This window comes from Seriola lalandi, unplaced genomic scaffold (genome assembly GCF_002814215.2).
Source record: "Seriola lalandi dorsalis isolate HSWRI2012SDOR001 ecotype SW California unplaced genomic scaffold, Sedor1 jcf7180002054416, whole genome shotgun sequence".
Classification (NCBI taxonomy): domain Eukaryota; kingdom Metazoa; phylum Chordata; class Actinopteri; order Carangiformes; family Carangidae; genus Seriola; species Seriola lalandi.
The window spans coordinates 489380-509815 of NW_019524969.1; the positions used below are offsets into that span (position 1 = coordinate 489380).

At 39.4% G+C, this 20436-nt stretch overlaps 3 protein-coding genes across 3 annotated transcripts; 1 reads left to right on the forward strand and 2 right to left on the reverse strand.

Annotated features, from left to right (window-relative positions):
* Window positions 1-1813: 1813 nt before the first annotated feature.
* gnat1 (guanine nucleotide binding protein (G protein), alpha transducing activity polypeptide 1) lies at window positions 1814-5671 on the forward strand. The gene is made up of 9 exons (XM_023410173.2): window positions 1814-2089; window positions 3186-3228; window positions 3318-3459; window positions 3554-3711; window positions 3798-3926; window positions 4037-4166; window positions 4260-4413; window positions 4506-4722; window positions 4821-5671. Exons 1-8 carry the CDS (start codon window positions 1984-1986, stop codon window positions 4694-4696), a joined length of 1053 nt encoding a protein of 350 aa, XP_023265941.1. The 5' UTR covers window positions 1814-1983; the 3' UTR covers window positions 4697-4722; window positions 4821-5671.
* A 43-nt stretch (window positions 5672-5714) lies between these two features.
* On the reverse strand, window positions 5715-15496 carry edem1 (ER degradation enhancer, mannosidase alpha-like 1). The gene is made up of 12 exons (XM_023410201.2): window positions 14900-15496; window positions 12554-12626; window positions 11911-12014; window positions 11150-11321; window positions 10774-10957; window positions 10417-10591; window positions 9829-9949; window positions 9550-9720; window positions 9370-9443; window positions 9187-9283; window positions 8539-8724; window positions 5715-8411 (listed from the first exon to the last, which is right to left on the reverse strand). Exons 1-12 carry the CDS (start codon window positions 15367-15369, stop codon window positions 8322-8324), a joined length of 1917 nt encoding a protein of 638 aa, XP_023265969.1. The 5' UTR covers window positions 15370-15496; the 3' UTR covers window positions 5715-8321.
* A 1297-nt stretch (window positions 15497-16793) lies between these two features.
* On the reverse strand, window positions 16794-20181 carry arl8ba (ADP-ribosylation factor-like 8Ba). Its single transcript, XM_023410174.2, has 6 exons — window positions 19913-20181; window positions 19677-19750; window positions 19454-19547; window positions 19257-19324; window positions 18830-18900; window positions 16794-17750 (listed from the first exon to the last, which is right to left on the reverse strand). Exons 1-6 carry the CDS (start codon window positions 19970-19972, stop codon window positions 17701-17703), a joined length of 417 nt encoding a protein of 138 aa, XP_023265942.2. The 5' UTR covers window positions 19973-20181; the 3' UTR covers window positions 16794-17700.
* Window positions 20182-20436: the final 255 nt, after the last annotated feature.

Genomic DNA, 20436 nt, shown 5'->3' on the forward strand with positions numbered 1-20436 from the left:
AAATTCCTCCACAGTGCTGTAAAAGACTCATTGACAGTTATCGCAAACGCTTGATTGCAGTTGTTACTGCTAAGAGTGGCCCAACCAGTTATTAGGTTTAGGGGGCAATCACTTTTTCACACAGGGCCATGTAGGTTCGGATTTTTTTTTTTCCCCTTAATAATAAAAAAACTTCATTTAAAAACTGCATTTTGTGTTTACTTGTGTTATTTGTCTAATATTTAAATTTGTTTGATGATCTGAAATATTTAAGTGTGACAAACATGCAAAAAAATAAGAAATCAAGAAGGGGGCAAACACTTTTTCACACAACTGTAGATGGATGGAGGTGGAGAGAGAGTCTGTAGCCATAACTCTACAAAAGCGTACAAAAAGAATAATTATAATTAATAGATAGTGAAAAAACAACCAGATGAAGTGATAAATAAAAGATCCACAAGGCCTAACATCTGCCATCACTGTACTATCATATTGTATTAACATATCAATATTTCATTTTCAAAATATGGTTATCATCTATACTGGTATATCGACAGCTTGATTACATTTTATATCATTATTTTTATTACTTTTTTTTTCTTTTTTTTTTTTTTTAGTTCACCATATGTATTATATGTAAGATCTAGTCTCAATAACTGACAGATAAATGTAGTGGAGAAAAACAGTACAATACTTCAATTCGCTTCAGTAGTGCCAAATCACACCTACATTATCTCAGGAAACTTCAGAGTAAGGTCAGGACCTTACAACATTAGAGTAATTCCTTCTGAAATGTAGAGTTGAAGTATAAAGCGGCATAAGAGGAAAGCACAAGTAGATTCAGATTTAACTTGAGTAAATGCACAAAGTTACGTTCCACCACTGCTGATCTGCAGCTGTTTTCATTCAAGGTTATGACTCAGGAGCTTCATCACTCTTATACTCCTCACAGAACATGACAGTTCAAGTGATAATAAACTTTATGTACAGTTCACTTTTCTAAACACAAGTGTTACATGACATAAAAACTGCTAAAAAGAAAACATGAAGTTATTGTGTGTGTAGGAAAATGCAGTGCAATGCTCTCTCTCTCTCTCTCTCTCTCTCTCCCTCTCTCACACACACACACACACACACACACACACACAGACATACACACACAGACATACTGTGCATGCATGCAAATATAATTGAAAGTGAGTAGATTAGGATCCCTAACTAGCTTCAGATTGAGGTCAATGAGATCTGTCAGGTGAAACTGCAAAGCCCTGTAAGTACTTCAAAGCTCACCCTTCAGTCTGCAGAACCTCATAAGAAATATCAGTTTGTCTTTCTTTGTGTTTGCACTGAGAGGTGAGGCTCTGATTGTGTATTACATTAATCACATGGGCTGAGATTGTATATCGTGTAGAGACTGTTTATTTTGTTTTAATACAGACTGAAAAGGTGTTGGCCCCCCTCAACCGTCCCCTCGGAAACACCAAACATATAAAACCACCACTTATTCCAACATCGGATTACATTTTTATTTTGGTGCTGATATGGGATGAATGTGTGGGTAACTAAGTTCCCAGATGGGCAGAAAGACCAAACTACTGAGCTAAATATTCTTCTCTTTTAAAGGCACCTAAGAACAGCATAGAGAGATAAGCACTTGAGCCGATGTTCTCATCTTCCGCTGAGCACAGCAAAGTCCCCCTAAAGGTTAGATCACTCCTACACTGATGTATGTCTGCTTCTCCTCACACCTTTCGCTCTGCCCTAAAACACCCCTGTCCTTGTGCTCCATTGGTCATCTCCGGTCAGGTGGGGAAAAGATGCCCAAAATCCTTTCCTAAGACAGGAAAATACTCCATCATCCTCCAGTGTTTGCTGCAGGCGGTTGACGCATCAGCTGCATAGTTGACGGCACCGGTCGGGCAGTAGGTGATCAGCTGGGACCTACTTCCATTTTTCCTGACATTTGGCTTTTTGAGCAGAGGGGCCTGAGCCGGGAAAACTAAGATGGGGGCTGGAGCGAGCGCCGAGGAGAAACGCTCCAAGGAGCTGGAGAAAAAGCTGAAGGAGGATGCCGACAAGGATGCAAGAACTGTCAAGCTGCTGCTGCTAGGTAAAGACAGTCAGGCTGGCTCAGTGGCTCAACAGCAAACCTCAACATGTGGTTACACATATTTAAGGGCCCCGGAAGGCCCCATAGTGGGAATGAAGCTACTTTTTATTTGAAGTATAAGATATCGTTAACCTAGCTGTTCAACTGTACAGTAAGTGTGGTATTACTCTTGTTAAAATGTTGGGGATGAGAAGATAAAACATCCATAACAACACCTATCCCTTGTAGTAATATTTATCAGTTTGTCTCTCTTTTCATTTTTCATACACTTTTCCATACTTATAAATACTCAACACAAATACTAGTTGTTGTTAGTATAAAATGATTAGAAAACTCTGTGGGCAATTAGAATAAGAATCTTTAAAAAATGACTAATCTGCAGAGCCAGCGCATTTCCACAGGCTGTCATGCAGACACACTGTATGTTTGAGTCAAGTAAAGGCTTAATAACCTGTGTCATTGAATTGCTTAGACACTTTAATAATCACTCAACCCAATCCCTAGTTAATCCTAAAACAAGTCCTCCAGCACAAAGGGCTTAACCCTGAAGGACACAGATACTCTACTGCCCAATCCAGAATTATAGAAGTGTCAGTAGCTGTAGCATTCAAATGCCAAACCCACATAGATGGAAAGCGGTGGGTTGTTGTATGAGTGATGAGAGAAATGAGTAAGATTTGTGAATTTAGGTGAGTTTTTTTTTTTCAATTAAATTTTGTTCACTAAAAATGTGTGTCTTGTATTTAAAAGAACTGTCAAATACAAGCTTACCGTGTATTGTTGCAGTTCGATATGCTGTTCTGAAAAGCCGCCAGCTTGTTACAGATAGTGTATGAAACTCAGCTTCATCCCTTCGTGATAATGTAGGTCAGGGACCAGAAAAAGTTCCCCCAGACATCAGGTTTGAACGAGATTAAATCTGAAGTAGGAGGTGTTGTGACATGTTGGGATCTTACTGTCTGATGAATACCATGAGATGTGAAGGAAAGACAGAACACAAAAACAATGTTTAAGAAAAAGAAAATGTGAAAAGATTTTTGAAGCGTAGTTGATTATTCGATGCGAGTGACTACATTTAGTGTTTTCTTTCATATAGGCGCTGGAGAATCAGGCAAAAGCACAATCGTCAAACAGATGAAGTAAGAACTTTGACTTTCCTCTGAATAAATGTCCGTTTTCTTATCATGCTGAAAGTAAATAACATGATAAAACTATATTTTCTCAACAGAATTATCCACAAAGATGGTTACTCACTTGAAGAGTGCTTGGAGTTCATTACCATCATCTACAGCAACACCCTTCAGTCCATCATGGCCATCGTGAAGGCCATGACCACACTCAATATTAACTTTGGCCACTCTGATCAGCAGGTAATGACAGCTGAGATATACTGCCTCATATTTGCAAATGACCGAGCACACTGTAACTTGTATGTGTCTCTGTCCTCTTGCATTCACACTGTAGGACGATGCCAGGAAACTCATGCACCTTGCAGACACCATTGAGGAAGGCACCATGCCTAAAGAGCTGTCAGACATCATTTTGCGCCTGTGGAAGGATTCTGGCATTCAGGCGTGCTTCGACAGGGCCTCAGAGTACCAACTCAACGACTCCGCTGGATAGTAAGAAATCACCCAAGCTGACATTTAGAGTTGTTTCACAGTCTCATAGTGTTTGTTTTTGAATGAATGTCATTTATTATCCTCAGCTACCTGAACGACTTGGAGCGACTGGTCCAGCCAGGCTACGTGCCCACTGAGCAGGATGTGCTGCGATCAAGAGTGAAGACCACTGGTATCATTGAGACCCAGTTCGGCTTAAAAGATCTGAATTTCAGGTGAATCGCTGCTTTGTTTCTACGGAGAATAGCACCAATAACTGATTAGCAAGGCTCCCGCTGTGTTCGATGGCATGTCCTAAAGATAACACGCTTCTGTTTCCATGCAGAATGTTTGATGTGGGTGGCCAGAGGTCAGAGAGGAAGAAGTGGATTCACTGTTTCGAAGGTGTGACCTGTATCATCTTCATTGCTGCTTTGAGCGCCTACGACATGGTGCTGGTGGAGGATGATGAAGTGGTATGATAGCAGTTGTATAACACACTTGATATGCTACACAATTTACGTCTTATCCTTGGTGACTTGGTGAATAAACTTATATTTTTCCTTCAGAATCGAATGCACGAGAGTCTGCACTTGTTCAACAGTATCTGCAACCACCGCTACTTCGCCACCACCTCCATCGTACTCTTCCTCAACAAGAAAGACGTGTTCCTTGAGAAAATCAAGAAAGCTCATCTCAGCATGTGCTTCCCAGAATACGATGGTAAGGTCACCGCCGTACATAAATTACAGCAGATTTAATGACATTGACAATCAATTAAATATTCCCTTTTATCTTGACATCTCTTCTTTAAGGACCCAACACCTACGAGGATGCTGGAAACTACATCAAAGTGCAGTTTTTGGACCTGAACATGCGCCGAGACGTCAAAGAAATCTACTCTCACATGACCTGTGCCACAGACACAGAAAACGTCAAGTTTGTGTTCGATGCCGTAACCGACATCATCATCAAAGAAAACCTGAAAGATTGTGGTCTCTTCTAAGAGCCACGCTCAGGGACCCAATGACGGTGAGCAAAAATTTGCAGTATTGATCATTGATCAGGTATTGATCATTCACACTAACTCTAGGACCAGCTAACCGGTGTGAATTTCTTTCTGTTCACAGGGTGCTGTTGTCGCCCCGTCAGACTCCACAAATCCCTCCTCAATTGAAGCTGAGGACCCAAGATGAGAAACTGTCCCCGAAAATATCAATTCTCAAACAGGCGAACGCAAAGAAATAAAAAAATCAATTTGTTGTGTTCAAAAAAAAGTTGTAGCTTTGACAGAAAGACTTCAGGTCAACTCAGACCAGAAGACAGCTCAGATTAAGTCAGAAACTTCTGTGCAGATTTCAGATGAGTTGAACTTTAGTCAAGCTAACTTTTCTCACGAGTCTCCTGAACTTGTCTTCGGAGGGGTACGCAATCTGTAGTTAACACATCAAAAGCTTCTGTCAGCATAAAGTGATTTCTTCTCACATGTATTAATGTGAATAGATGTCAGGCTAACGCATTCGCTCTATGCTCCAGTAACTGGTCAGTATATACCGCCAAAAATAAATAAAAATAAATAAAAAAATAAAGCAAACAAGATGGCCTCACCACCTGCAAACGCACTTCGACCTCTGTTAGAGATTTAACAAGAACTTGTCACTAGAAACACCACAGAGCAGTTTGAGACACAACTCAGGCAGGTTACTCACTGAATTTTTAAGTAAGAAAATTCAACTTTTTTTTTTTTGCAATAGTTTAAAGGGCCGTTGTATATAACTAAACTGATTCCTATTGGACAGTTAAATGAAGTGTGGTGATACCATGTTGATATGTGACACTTTTGAGTGGTAGATGTAATATACTTCAACTTAAAAATTCGAAAAGTTAACTGATGCTACAGGCCTTTGAGCCAACGATCCTGTACAGAAACCAATAAGTGTAAACCTCGACTAAATCTATTAAAGCTTCTGTAGAAAACTGAGTACTTTTCCATTTTTTCACAAATAAAAAGCAACACAGCAACGTCTTGTTCATAATTTGTCATTTATTGATTTCTTTTTTTAAATAGATTAAAGGAATAGTTTGATCCTTTTAAGAGAAACACACATTTCCATTCTTGCCGAGAGTTAGATGAGAAGATCGATATTACTTTCATGTCTGTACGGTCAGCAGCCAGCTAGCGTAGTTTAGCACAAATACTGGAACAGGGGTGAACAGTTAGTCTCCCTCTACCTAAATATGAAAAACCATCTACTAGCACCTCTGAAGCTCACAAATTAACATGTTATATATCATTAAATATGTGCCCACTAAAGAAATACTCCAGCAGATAATCTTGCGACAAAATATGCAACATGCTAGTTGTGATTTCTTGCAACATGGGGATAAGATCCTCTCCAGTAAATTATGACACATTTCACGAATCAAACGTAGCACCAAACTTCTGATCCAAGCATGAGCATACCACGCAAGAGCCCTGAAAAACTTTTATCTGCACTTTCTGAGAAACAAACATTTGTGAAACATGACCTTGTCACCATTTGCAATCTGCATGCAAACAGTGCTCACAAACTGCTTTTCTGAGAAGAGCCACAGACTGGTATCAAGCGTTATCTGTCTTCTCATCAACTCTCAGACAGAAAGTAAATCAGCGAATTTCCCAAAATGCTGAACTATAATCTGAGGCAAAGTGGGTGGGTTGATGTCAGCCAATTAGAAAACTCAGAAATGTATTCGCTATTGCCTGAAGCAGTTGAAACAACACTTGATAAAATGAACAGCTGTCTCCCAAAGCCAAAGAAGATGCCAGTGAAGTGATGTAATTGAGCCACGCAGCCCGAGGCTCTGTTGGAGCTGTACAGAGACTCAGGATGTTCGATAGAAGACGAACCAGTCGAGCCGTACATGAATCAAACATTAAAAGTTAAGGAGAGATTTACTTTTCTGCGTTTGGGACATTCATGAATATTCACAGTACAACTGTACTTCAGTTCAGTGCGGTTGTTCTTCAACCTCAGATAAACAAGTTGTAACATTTGCAATATAAATACCTAAGGCTATCCTAAGACATTGTAGGCAACAACATTTCAAAAAAGTTTAATTTTTTTTTTTTTTTTTACGAAAGCATTCATTGATTTTTGTTTGTCCTTTAAACCCTGAGTTTTCACCACATGATAATTATTAGATATGATGTGCAATTATATAAAAGAGAAACAGCAAATGACAACCTCTAAGAATAAACCAGAAAATATGCAAGAGAGTCTGTGTACTAGATATGTCTGACAGAAAAAAGATGGAAAACAAACAGGTTTTCACTTATTAACATTAAAATACATTTTATGGCTTGTTTTTTCAAAAAAAAAAAAAAAAAAAAAAAAAAAAAAAAAAAAAAAAAAAAAAAAGGAGCTTTATGTCATAATCAGTGTAAAACTGTACATACACATGGAATGACACCTATTGTGCAATATCAACAGTGGCTTAAAAAAAATAATCAATGACAATGTGAACCACACCTAATATGCACTGTACAGCATCCACAAAGACCAAGACCATTAGAAGGCACTTAAAAACAGCAAGAGTCATCATGAACCCTTCTCTCAAACATAGTCATGGCACATCTGTTTGCCCTTTTGTAAGACATCGAGTAACTAGAAGCCTGAGAGATGAACACGTCAGTTCTCATCTGTATTGTCAGAAATTGTGTTAACAGCTAACATGCAGGAAGCATTTTGGGTTCATGTCGTCCGTTACTCCCTGTTAAGTTTTACTTGACAAATGTGCAAAACAAAAGCAAGACAGAAGCTAAGTTCTAAAGTAGCTGCAAAATGGTTAATCTTGTTCAGGAAAAAGAGGAATTATGTAGAGTGAGAGAGACATGACAACTGCTTCAACATTTTGGAAAACCAGCCTCAGGCCTACAAAAGACTAAGTTCCAACAGGCACCATCTAAAACATGGTACAAGAAGACGAAGAAGCAAGAAGCAGAGTTTTACAGTGTGTGCATAAGTCATCACCTGTTATTATCTGTTAATGTGCAGCCCTTATGTAAAAGCACTGATCTAGTCAAGTGAATCAACTGGGAAGAGGCACTCATCATCTTGTTCAGAGAAAAAAGTTTCAGAGGTGAGTTTTTATAGGCTATACATTTTACATATGTGTGGCTAGATGGCACTGTTCCCATAAACACAATAGTATGATTCACAGCTTAGCTGTAATTTCAACACATACACACAATGTATACACACTCATACCTGAAGACACACCTTTTTGCTTCGCAGAAACACACCAGTTATTCTAAATCCACAATCTCAAATCATCACCAGTCAAAAAGTAGTGAAGCATGACTCCTCGTTTCCCAGCAGCAAAGTTGTTTGCCTTTGTTGACTACCTGCTCGCGCACCAAAGAGCAAAAAACACCCACAGACACTTTTAATTAATACAGCAAGTAATCAAACTGCTTTCTCAGGTTTCCTTTAGTGTCACTTTACTGTCTGGATCCTGAGCAGTGGAACCGATGGGGCCAGGATTTTTACCAACGGTGGATCTCTTCTAACCTCACTGCATCTGCACCTCGGGGGGGGGGGTGTACTGAAGGCTGCTTCATGCCAGTGTCACCACATGCATCCTCTTACTCAGAAGAGTCCCACCATATGATCGATCTGCCTCATGTAGACACTCTTTAATGGCAGAGTGTACCGTCGCTCCTCCGGGATCCTGTTACACTGCAGAGTGAGAGAAAAGGGAGAAAGAAAGTGACTCTATGACAGAGAGAGGTTTTTAGCCACAGTTACATCTGTCACTGAAAATTATGAACGGAGAGTTGGGCTTGGGCAAGGATGATGGCCTTACATTGCTGATGTTGCTCGGGGGTGGCCGGGTGTTTGGCTCCCTCTCTGCCAGCGCTCCCTCCTCACATGGAAACAAGTCATTCCACTGCTTCTCCCTGAAGCGCTTGTCTATAGGCACGACATGCCCCTCTGTGGTGAAGATGTACTTGTTGTCCGATTTGTGAAGTGGGTTGTCTTCATCGAACAGCTGCAATATTCATATTTATTCATATGACAGTATGGACAGAGCTGAGACCAACGTGGGCCTGAATGTTATTCTGATGATGGCTGGGGTGATACCAATAAAATCAAATAAGTTTTTGACTGAATACCTTGTAACAAGATTTAGATAACTAATGGTGTTTTTAATACTTTGTTTGATCTAATCTAATTTCTTAATCTTAATATATTAAGCAAAAATGCAAACTATTTGTTGTTCCCAGCTTCTCAAAACTTTTCTCTACACACCTACATACTACATTAAATGCATTAGTTAAGTGCATTCTAGTCTTTAAATGCAGGAATAGATAACATTTAGTCTATTGTAATATCTGCTATTAAAATCAAAGATTTACAGCTTATCTAGTATCATATTATGGTCTCATATCATGCTATCATATCCATATATATAACATAGCTCTATCTGTGACATGCTCAGGTTGTAACTTACCAGGTAAAGGTATTTGCAGGTCTCACTGAGGAAGAAGCTCTCCATGCGATCCTCTTTGGATTTGTCCACAACATGGTGGAGAGTGGCATACCCACATCTGCAAATATCAAAGCCCGGCTCAGCTCAAAGTAGACACATCAAAGCATTGTAAAACTCAAGGTATATATATTACGTGATCCACACCTGACTTTGGCATTTTTCTCAAGGCTCTGAAGAATATCCATTCCAACATGCAAATAGAAAGGATTTTTGGTCGCCTGTCCGAAGTGAGAAAGAATAAAAAAACAAACTCTTGAGTAAAAGATAACAGTCATCAGCAACCGCCCCCATCAGTTCTGTGTCACAACAAGTCAGTATTGTCACCTGGTACAGCAGATAGGTTGACTCCACCAGCTCTGGTCTTAAGGGGTAGAAGAGCACATCAGGAGCCTGCAGCTGCCAGTTATATCTCTCTGGCAAAGCCCCAAAGCGCTTCCAGATGGCATAGTAGAAGGCGTGCAGGCAAATGGCATTATCTACATCACCATTCAGCACCTAGGAGACAGACTAGTAGACTTACTTCAGTTGAACACAACAACACGTTTTTTTTTTTTACCCTTTTATATAAGATCTCATGTAGTAGCTGAATGTGCGTGATCTGACCTGCAGCCCAGGAAAGAAGGCCTGAAGAGAGTCAATCCAGGTGTTCATGATCTCACCACTGAACATGTTCACATTAACATAGAGAGGTGGGTCACCCTCTCCTTCATTACAGGACTCTCTCCTGGAAAAAAGAAGCAGACAGGGTTTAAAATGTGTCAATACTATTCCATGTATCTCCAAACAACAACAAATTTTTATTTTTTTTAGCAACATCCTTTCATCTTCCATATTTGAACACACATTTGTGCTAAACTAGAATAGCTGGCATGCAATGTGCTTTGCTCAAGGGAGACTTATTAATGGTTGCTGAAGCAGAATAAAGTGTTACGTTTCCATCTCATGACAGCCACAAGCCTCAAAGTTCAGCTTTCCACACCCTTCGATAAAAAAAATAACTCTGGAAATCGTCAGCAATTTTAATTCCTCTTTATCTGGCCAATCCCAGACATTTACATAGATGTTTAAGTTTTACTTTTCAAGTGGGGCACAACCTCACGTGGAGCTTCCTAATGCTGCCATCACACTCAGTTACTTTCACCCAAATGCGCACAAACTACTGCATCACATTTTTTCCAGTGTGAGCCTCACCCTCTCCGCAGGTGGTTCTGTATGCTCTCATAAGCAGCTTGAAACATACTGTAGTCCTCTTTCTCGCCAAAAAGGATGTACGATTTGAGCAAATACTCATAGAAAGAGTCCATGCCAGCTCCAAGACCACTCTGCTTTCCAACCCACTGGCCTGTCTGGATATTAACCACATTCCCTAAGGACAGAAATCACAGACAGTTGACAGATGAAGTATTAGTACCATATTTACATGTTGTAGTCTTTATCATATTGGGAAGAAATCAACTTAAATAAAGAAAAATAAAAAATAAAGAAAGCATGTGAACAAAAAGAAACAGAAAGTGTTCTCTCTGAACTACAGCACACAGCTGTACATACCTAACAGACCGGTTTCATTGCTCCTCAGGTTCCACAGAGCTTTGACAGCTCGTCTGGCCACCCACTCAAATGTGGAATCACCAATTAAGCGGCTCAAAATCCCAAACTCCACCAATAGGGACCCAGCTCCTGCAGTACAAGTCTCATTGATGCTATCAGGCGGGACCCCAGTCTTCAGGTTCACCTGCATGTAAGGTACAGTTCAGTAAGGCTGCTAGTTGATATTTCAACCATTACAGTACAGTTTGTCGGAAGTCATCCACTTTCACTCACATGAGAGCTACAGTACGCACTGCAAGAACCGTTTGAATAGCTTGTGTGTATAGTAGCAGGTACCTTGTGAAATGAACCTCTAACTCACAGCAGTTTGACTCACCCTGGGGTAAGGAATGCCTGTGCTGGTGTTCTCAAAGGCCGGCAGCAGACGGACAGCCAAGTCATGAGCCAAGTGAAGCAGCTCATTATCGTAACCTTCAAGGCCCACCTTGCCAAACGGATGTTTCGGGTCAGTCAGCAGGATGTGAGATGAGATAAGGCTTCCCAAGATCCTTCAAAGAAAACACAAATATTACATTGTGATGCCACACAGAAACAAATCGTTTCTGTCATTAATATCAATATGTGTATGTATTGAGTGTGACATTCATTCATTCATTCATTCATTCATTTTGGACTGTGTGGTAACAGCAAGTCAAACGTAATAAATTACTTCAGACATCATTGAAGTTTAACTTTGTAATCACTCGCTTTTGTCAAATTGTAGACAACATTGTAATAATAATTATGGCCTTCACAATTAAATGTGATCAGGTGGGAAACTAATGCCTGCCTTGCTTCTTTGCTTGTTTAAAGGAAAGTAAAAGGATAAAAGACAAACGACTGTCCTACTGAAGCAGTTCCCTGGACCAAATTGCCAGGCTATTTGAGAGAGTCATGGAAGATCTGTGTCTTGAAATGTTCCCTCTTTGAAATTATAAGAATTCTGAGGGTGTTGTCCACTGAGATGTATGTTAAATACCTACAAAACCACGTTCATACACTTTTTACTTCAGAATTTAGCCTGATCAGATACTGGATAAACAGAAAACTGCAAAAGCCTTTTGTGTTTGACAATGAAAATGGTTACAACATTTGTACCTGATGTTTGCCTCAAAAACTTGCACAGTTGAATCCTTGTCAAAAGATACAGTATCTATAACCAGCTTGACGGCTCTCTGGAACTCTGTCACATTGCCAAGCACCTGGAGAGATATACCAAATTATGTAAACACAGTTCATCTACAAGCTTGTTTGGCTGCATAACTATGTCTTTAAGTCTCATCATTGTAGATCGAAACTACTAGTTTTCATATAAAGTTTAGTGAAATAAATAATTTGATTATGTACATAGATTTTTGTGGTGCCTTCATTTTTCTAACCAATCATTGTCATTGAAGATTTTGAGTGTTGGAGACAAGAAGAGGAGACTCCTTAAACTGTTCATGTCAGGGCTCACACACACATACTCATACCTACAGCCAGTTTAGAAAATCTGCTCCACCTGACTCTGTGTCAGGGGAGGTTATGAGAGTGGCAGTTTACACTTCCACAAACAGAGGAAGAGTAAACTTCTACATCACCATGCCCATGAATGTAGGGCAAAACACACAATATGTACCAAATGCCCGAACGAATCAGTTGGTAAACTATTATGATCAATCTTGCACAGATCCTGTTTTGGAATTTCCAACTTTGGTTCTGTAGACACATCATGAGAAAGAAAAAACTGTGTGTAACTTACCAATAGAGTGTCTAAGGTGTCAATCAGTGTAAGGGAGTAGTTCCCCAAGACGTCGTTTATGTTGATGTTTGACCTGAAATGAAAGCAGTGAAACTGATGCAGCAGTGTCATGAAAAAGTGGGACAAAGTATTAACAGATCACACAACTGAAGGCAAATCTTATATCCAATAGCAAAGTGGAGTTTGAATTAGCAATGATAGGACAGATGGACAGAACAACAGTAAGATCACATTCAATTCAGAACTCGTGACAATATTAAAACAATCACCAAATCTGGAGACAAAGGGTGGTTGTGCTCCGTTATTACATAGTCCGCATCAGTATAGGCTAAGACTGCAACTAACATTTATTTTCATTATTGATTAATCTGACAATTATTTTCTCCTCCAATAATTTGGTCAATAAATTGTCAGACAACAGTGAAAATTGTCTATCACAAATTCCCAAAACCCAAGGTGACTTCTTTTTGTTTTACATCAATCACAATCCAATAGATACACACCAACTGTGATCTGGGAAACCAGGAAACCCCTAAACCCCTTCCTCCTCTGTGCTGCATCTAAGGAGAGTTTGATTGGAGAGAGGGTGTTTGGCTTTAGAATAACCTGCCTGATCAAGGCAACAGTGTCTATCATCTACTGGTGTCTTTTTCAATGCTTTTAGCATCACAAAGAAAACCAGTCACCCCCATTGTATTTGGGTGTTAGTATTTTGATATCTCAAACCCTGGGCACAAAAAACAAAACCACCTGCTTGGCTTGATGCCACTATGGCTGCATAGTAAATATGTTTTACTGTAATTAAGGTGATGGTTCTTGGGAAAATGTAAATTCTTGATGACATCAAATTTTCTTCTGTTACAGATTTAGCTTATTGAACGTGCCTTAAGCTCACGTCTTACTCACTGCAGACAATGACTGTATTATTACTTACACAACTTTATCAACAAACTAGAAAACGGTTAAACCTGAAAGTCTTAGATAACCGAATGGATTATGAAACTGTGGATTACATACCACACCCAAATCAGTCAGAATTCTCTTTTACATCTTGCATTTCAGTTTCTATGTTCTGCACAGGGGAATAAAATGTACAGATGTTACAGCTATACAAGTACACACTAACGCAGATGTAGCCCAAATGTGTCAGAGAAACTAAAAGACTAGAACAGCTTTCCAAGCTGTTTAAGAGCTTTAAAGAGTAGTTGATTAAACAGTTTAATTAGTTAAGAGCTGCACAAAACAATTATTACCCCTGCCAAGGAGGCTATGCTATGACCTAAACTCCAAATACACAAGAATATTTAGTTTACAATGAGATATGACAAAGAGTGGGAAATCATCTCATTTGAGAGCATGGAATCAGATCATATTTGGAAAATGATTGAAATGTTTGACTAATTATCTAAATAGTTGCTAATTATTACCAGCGGCAACAGCGTGGCTGGTATTGTTTGCACCTTGTGAGTCTGAGTGTTTGTGTGATCATGGCAAAATGTGGTCCTGGAGACATCTACTGTAGCAGCAACCATAGAGGTGGTTTGGCAGGTGTTCATGTGTTTGTCTGTCTGTGGAAAGATCTTTTCACTGCGATAGGGTTGCAACCATGCAAAATACGGTCACGAAAGTATACAGGTGTGTAGGTGAGAACAAAATTAAGGCAGACTTTGAAGATGGGCGTGGTCCAACCCATGAGTAATGAGAAGTCATGTAAAAATGTAGTAACGACAAAAGGACACTCTTGGGTTGGAATGTCAACATGTTGACAGGCGTCACGGCTGATGTGATCACATCGCAAGACAGGTCTTTCTGTTGATCAACTAATCGATTAACTGAGTTATCACTTCTGCTCAAAATAAGAAAATAAAATTAATGTTTTTTTCAGCAAAAGTAGCAACCATTTACTTGTTTTTGGTTCTGTCAAATTTGAATAGTTGAAAAAAATGGGTATCTTTGTTGGTTGGACAAATCTAATAATGGAAGATGTCATCATGAGCTCTAGGAAATGTTTTTCACTATTTTCTGTCATTAGTTGCAGCCCTTATCATTTCCCCCTATACCTTCAATGGGTTTACGTATTTGCATGATGTCTCATTATCCCAAATTAAACAATTCCTTCATGTAACAAAAACGAGCCCATTAAGACTCCTCAACTTGCACCTGGATCCTAGTTATGGTACCTGTCCAATGCAAAGTTGTATGACCCATAACCTGCTCAGCACTGAGAGCACAAGGATTACACCACGAGCTAATTTGATTACAAACTGTATACAAATAGCACAGTGTGCATGGGACAGTTAAGATGTAAATCACTGTCCAGCAGTGTGTAGGCTTTGAATGACTCACGGGTTTAGGACGTCTGGTCCCCTCCCTTCACAGTCAATGGGATTCAGCTCGTCCTCAGGAAAGGCATATTTCATGTAGTTGTCATATCCGAAGTAGAACATTTCTTTGGCCATGTCCTTCATTTTCGCTTTCAGCGCGTCAGGAAAGGAGCTGTACCTGCGGACGTACTCGTCCTTGTTGCCATCGAAGAAGCTCAGGTAGGATCTCTTGGTTGACTCCTCTCCAACCTTTGCACAGGTGGTCGCCGTCTCTTCATATTTGTGGCCCTGTATACGCTGAGACCACGAGCTACCCCTCGGGTCGGTCCCCTTTTCCTCCCTGAATAACAAGTCCAATTTGTGCAAATTGAAACTGAGATGGAAGTTGAACCCCCAGCTAACGTTAGGTCCCAGTCCGAAGGCTAACCACAATACACAGCTGAGAGAGAGTCTCAGTACGACTAGACCAACTACTATTGACCTCCATTGCATCTTTGCCCCGGTGCGATCTTACAACGCATAATTTTAAGTCCACACACCAACAGGGGACATGAACGAATGAGAAACCCTCTGTTTATGGCTAAACTACAAGCACAGAGACGTTGTAGTGATTCCGCTTCACACGCTTCCTGTCAACAAACCAGCCCCTCCCACATCCTGAGGTGTGATTGGTCCTTCTCTGTCGTCATTCAGACGTAGAGGCAGGCTCGTCCAGTCATTGGCTGCAGAGCTGCCGATCTCCTGGTTGCGTTTCGTGGCAATCCTGACGTGTCTTGATTTAACTTCTGCGCCAATAGAAAATAGACACAAGAGTGAAATGATTAGAGGTGCAGAGCTTAGGTCCAGAGTTACTGCTGGCTAAAAAGTGGAGGCGATTAAGGAGATATTTTAGTCTGTACAATTAGAAATATTGGTAACACTTTGTAGTAATACACCAGGGATTGAAGTGGTGGCTTTATTGATTAATATACTGTGATCATGATCCATAAATAACAACAATGTTTGAGTTGACAGGTTGTCAAAATCCCTGTCACTGATTGCACTGTTTGACCACTTATGGAAAAGGGCTGCAGAGAATGTGGACCCTTACACATTTATTTTACAATAACTTTTACATGACAAAGTGGATTTAACGCCCTTTAACTGCTGACATCTTTTTAGAATGTGAGAAATCGGATCTATAAAGTATTAGTATTTTATTAACCATTTATGTGGCACTCCTGACAACAGGTCTAATCGTGCTAAAAAATTAAAACACCTGTGCATGCCTAACAAACGGTTTTTAACCATGCTATTAAAATATTCATGAAAAGATAAAGAATTTTTGAGAAAGAAATTAATTCAATAGACTGCAATCACTTTAATGCACTGTGCCTTAAAGGCAAACCATGAATAAGAAATGCTACATTACCATATGTTAAGTCAAGATATAGCTTTACATTTTGATAATGTACTGCTTGTGTAATTACCATATGTATAGATAGCATTTTCTACTGAATTAGTATTTTTAATTTCACAAGAAGTGTACTTTTATTCTTACTTAAGTATTTTAAATGGAATTTTTTAAACACCCATGGTCCAGCTGCACAGGTATTTCCACCTCCTTAGACTTCTTGTCAGGACTGTGCGGGTGTATACAAGATGAACCTGGTTGACATCACTCTATGTTTTCTTGAACTTGTTATGAATACAAGACCTTAGGTAATCCCCGACATAGGAGCTCAACTCAGCCTCACCTGAGCCGAGGTGTAATCAGGCAGGTAATTGAAAACACCTGTGTTGATGCACAGGGCTTTATCTTCACATTGTGGTGTTGCTACAAGTGGTATTTGAATATTCTTTCCATCACTAACTGTTCTGTAAGATGTCCAGAATGAGAGTCCAAAAAGGTGAAGTACAAATAACAGGACAATGTCTAAATTAAAAAGCATGCCTTTTTATTTCTTGAATGTATTGAAGTGGTGTATTTTTAGTCTACCCAGGTGGGCACACCTTGCATGCTGCTTTGCTTCAGAGGTGAGAGACATTGCACAAGGCACTTTAAATTCTGCCACTCTGTCAGCATAGAGGCAGCACAAAGGACATCATTCCACTGAGGCTAATTACAAACAGAGGCCAATATGAACCACACAACCCCGTACAGCTTTACTTTTAGTACATTCAGACTTTAAATAGAGTCATATATTCATACACGCACATCTCACATCAGTAAAAATCATATTAGCTTGATATTTGTACAGACCTGCTCAAATTGACGTGCTTAAATGCACAATTTTCTAAAACAACAGACATGTCTTTGAAAGAAGAAAACCTGATCAAGCTAAGGGTGATCGTCATTAGAGAAGAGCTAGACAGAAAACCTGCATGTCCACATCAGCCATCTCCTGGCATCATTATCTAACTGTGTGAAGCACATTTCTCATTATGTGAGGCCCGTTTGACAGAATAAACCCTCCTTCAAGAGTGTGTTGTTCTATTCCCAAGATTAGTTTTACGAACCACTGGGTATAATCAACCAAGTAATGCCTGAAGGGTAAAAGGTAGATCAGAAAGTAGGTTCTTACTCCTAGTTAAAGTACAGCTTCACAGGATGTATAATGCCAATTACATTCCTTAAATTTGGTACCAGAATTACATTTTTAGTAGTGCATTGTCAGGGTTTGTGAAAGAATCACAAGGTGAAAAGGGGAAAAGAAATAGTATGACACGAGCAGAACAGTGCAACATGTGAGCTGAAGATACAACTGTACATCATCACAGAGTGATGAAGGTGTGGCATGACAGTAACATGGCAAACACAGCTGGCAAACAGCTCCTGCATTTTCAGCTCCTCCGGGATTTAGAGTGCTGGATGAGCCACTGAAGCGTGATATCTGAAATCAAAGAAACATGCCGAGTCAGTCTGAGGATCAGTTCAAGATATAGACGTTTCTTACTCGCTAGCAACACTCAATATTGGTACATTGATACAAGTCTGGCACAGTTTTAGCAACATAGAACCCCATTCAATTACTATTATACTCATATTTGGTGTTTGCTGTAATGATCCCCCTCTCTTGTACTGTTAACCTGAGGGTCTAAATTTGGTGTCTGAAGTGAAAGTGACACAATGAAACCAGATAAATAAATACATCATTGTGCTTCCCATAATAATGGTAAAATACAATGGTAATGTAAAAAAAAAAGAATTAATTTAAATAAATGCTATGCTGTGTAAATTTCTGCATTATTCATGCAATAACTGATTCAATATCATCTTTAGACCTCCAGTATCGCAATGGCGCTGTTGGAGCTGTGAGTTACAGTCCTACCAATGGTGTCACACCACTGATCAACAGGTGGCGGTAACGTGCCGGGATACGATGCAATGCACCACGCAGGGTAGATGAAGAGTGCAAGCTTGTAAACAATGCTGGAGTTGAAATACTTTTTAAGAATTGGCTTTGCAAAAGTTTTATCAGGAAGGAAAACACTTGACAAGTTTGTCAGACCTCAAGAATGCATGCACAGCATTTTCACACTGAAGGTAACCATAACTTGTGTTTGTTTGCAATAAAACTCCACAGGGCCACTGGAGAGTACTGATAGATAGATTAGACAGAAGAGAACTGTGCTTGGCTGCCTCATCGTTGATCGATGTTCAATTGTAGCATCTTTTCAGGAGAATATTAACTATAAAAACCCAGATTAAGCCCTAAGTACAACCAGCAGTACATGCAGGTAGGGACTGTATGCAGCCTGAGAGGCAAAACCCGGGGGAAAAAGTGTAAATAGCTCCCTGCAGCTTGTTAAGCGTATTTTTTTGAGCACATCGAAATAAATGATGCAATTACACCGTCAAAATTTAATCTTAACGATGAAAGTGTTTCAATAATATGGTTTTGAATAGTGAAGAGGAGGTGCCACCCTGTTAACAGTGGAAGTAATACTGCAGTAATTAATTTCAACTTACCAATGTTGTCTTTCTCTTTGCAGGAAATTGAATAGCAGCATATCTCCCTGTCCTGAATAGCTGCCAGATTCCTATGAAGGGAAAAAGATGCATGAACAAATATGATTAGTGTACATCTGGACTGATCATCTATCGCATTCATCTGCACCTTGCAGGATGCAGTTTAACAAAAGTCTCAGCGCATGTTCCTAACTTGACAGCAAAAAGAGCCAGATCTTCACAGTAAAGTACGCCTTAACATTGCTGCAGTCTTAACAACAATAATAAAATTTAAAAAATGTAAATGTAAAATAATATACAATAATATTAAATCCCCTTTTTCCAGCTTTCATGACAGACAGAATCTACAGTGCATTTATGTGCATAAAAAATGACAGAACGGGACATTCAGTTGTAATTAAATTAAATAAATGTTTTTGATACTTACATTTTCTCAATGAGCTGCTTTTCATCTAGAGCACTGGGAAGATCCCTTTTGTTGCCGAGTACCAGAACCTAAAAAAACAGATGACAACTGAAATCTGCAACTGCAGCAAGAAAACGCTGACAGAACCCACGCACAGTTTTGCATGACTGGTGCAGAAATTACACTAAACTTCAAAGTGGTTTCAGGGGAACACTTACAGGAATTCCTTGCAACTGAGGTTTGTCTAATAAATTATGAAGCTCATTTCTAGATGCCTCCACCTTTTCTCGATCTGCTGCATCAACCATGTACCTTAAAATGAGCCACATTGAAACAGAGATTAAAATTAGTTTTGCATATATTTACAGGTTGCACAGCTGAATGCCAGCATCTTGTTTCTGTCTCATTTATTTATCTGAAAGCCAGACCTTGGATACTCACACGATCGCATTAACTCCCCGACAATACCGCTCCCACATGCTTCTGAACCTTGGCTGCCCTCCTATATCCCAGATCTACAGAATTAAGGGCACATCGGCACATCAGCACATGATATCCCTGTTTCCAAATGTCATTAACGATGCAATTATCGCCTTCTGTAACACCAGTCTGCTGGTGGCATTTAATTAACATTTAATTTCATTGTTTTGATAACAGTGTAAAAATTAAAACTGGACCTTGATGGTGACATTTCCTTTGGTGACCTTCCTCATGTTGAACCCGACTGTAGGGATCATGTCTTCACTGAAATGACCAGACTGAAAGAAAAGACATAAGCAAAAGTAATTTCCTATAAAACTGACTGAAAAGTGACTTTCATTACTGAAAAGATGCACGTCCACAATGAATTAACTAGGCTCAAGTAGCAAAAAGCCACTTCTCTCACACACACACGCACACACACTTAAAGCATTTAATGATTTAAATGATCTCCAAAAATGAGTTAGTTAATAATAACAAAAATAATCATCATCAGCTCATAAAATACATGGTGGACTCACTATTATCTTAAAATACAAAGTGTAAAGGGATTCTCGACAATATAATAATTATGATACATGGCAGAGTCATATAATCGAGTTTATGTATAACTATGTCCAAACCTGTGAAAAGGCGACGACTGGTATTTGTGAAAAGCAAAAATGTAAACAAACACAGAATAAATGATTTTACACTAAAGTGACAAACAAGCCAAGTGATA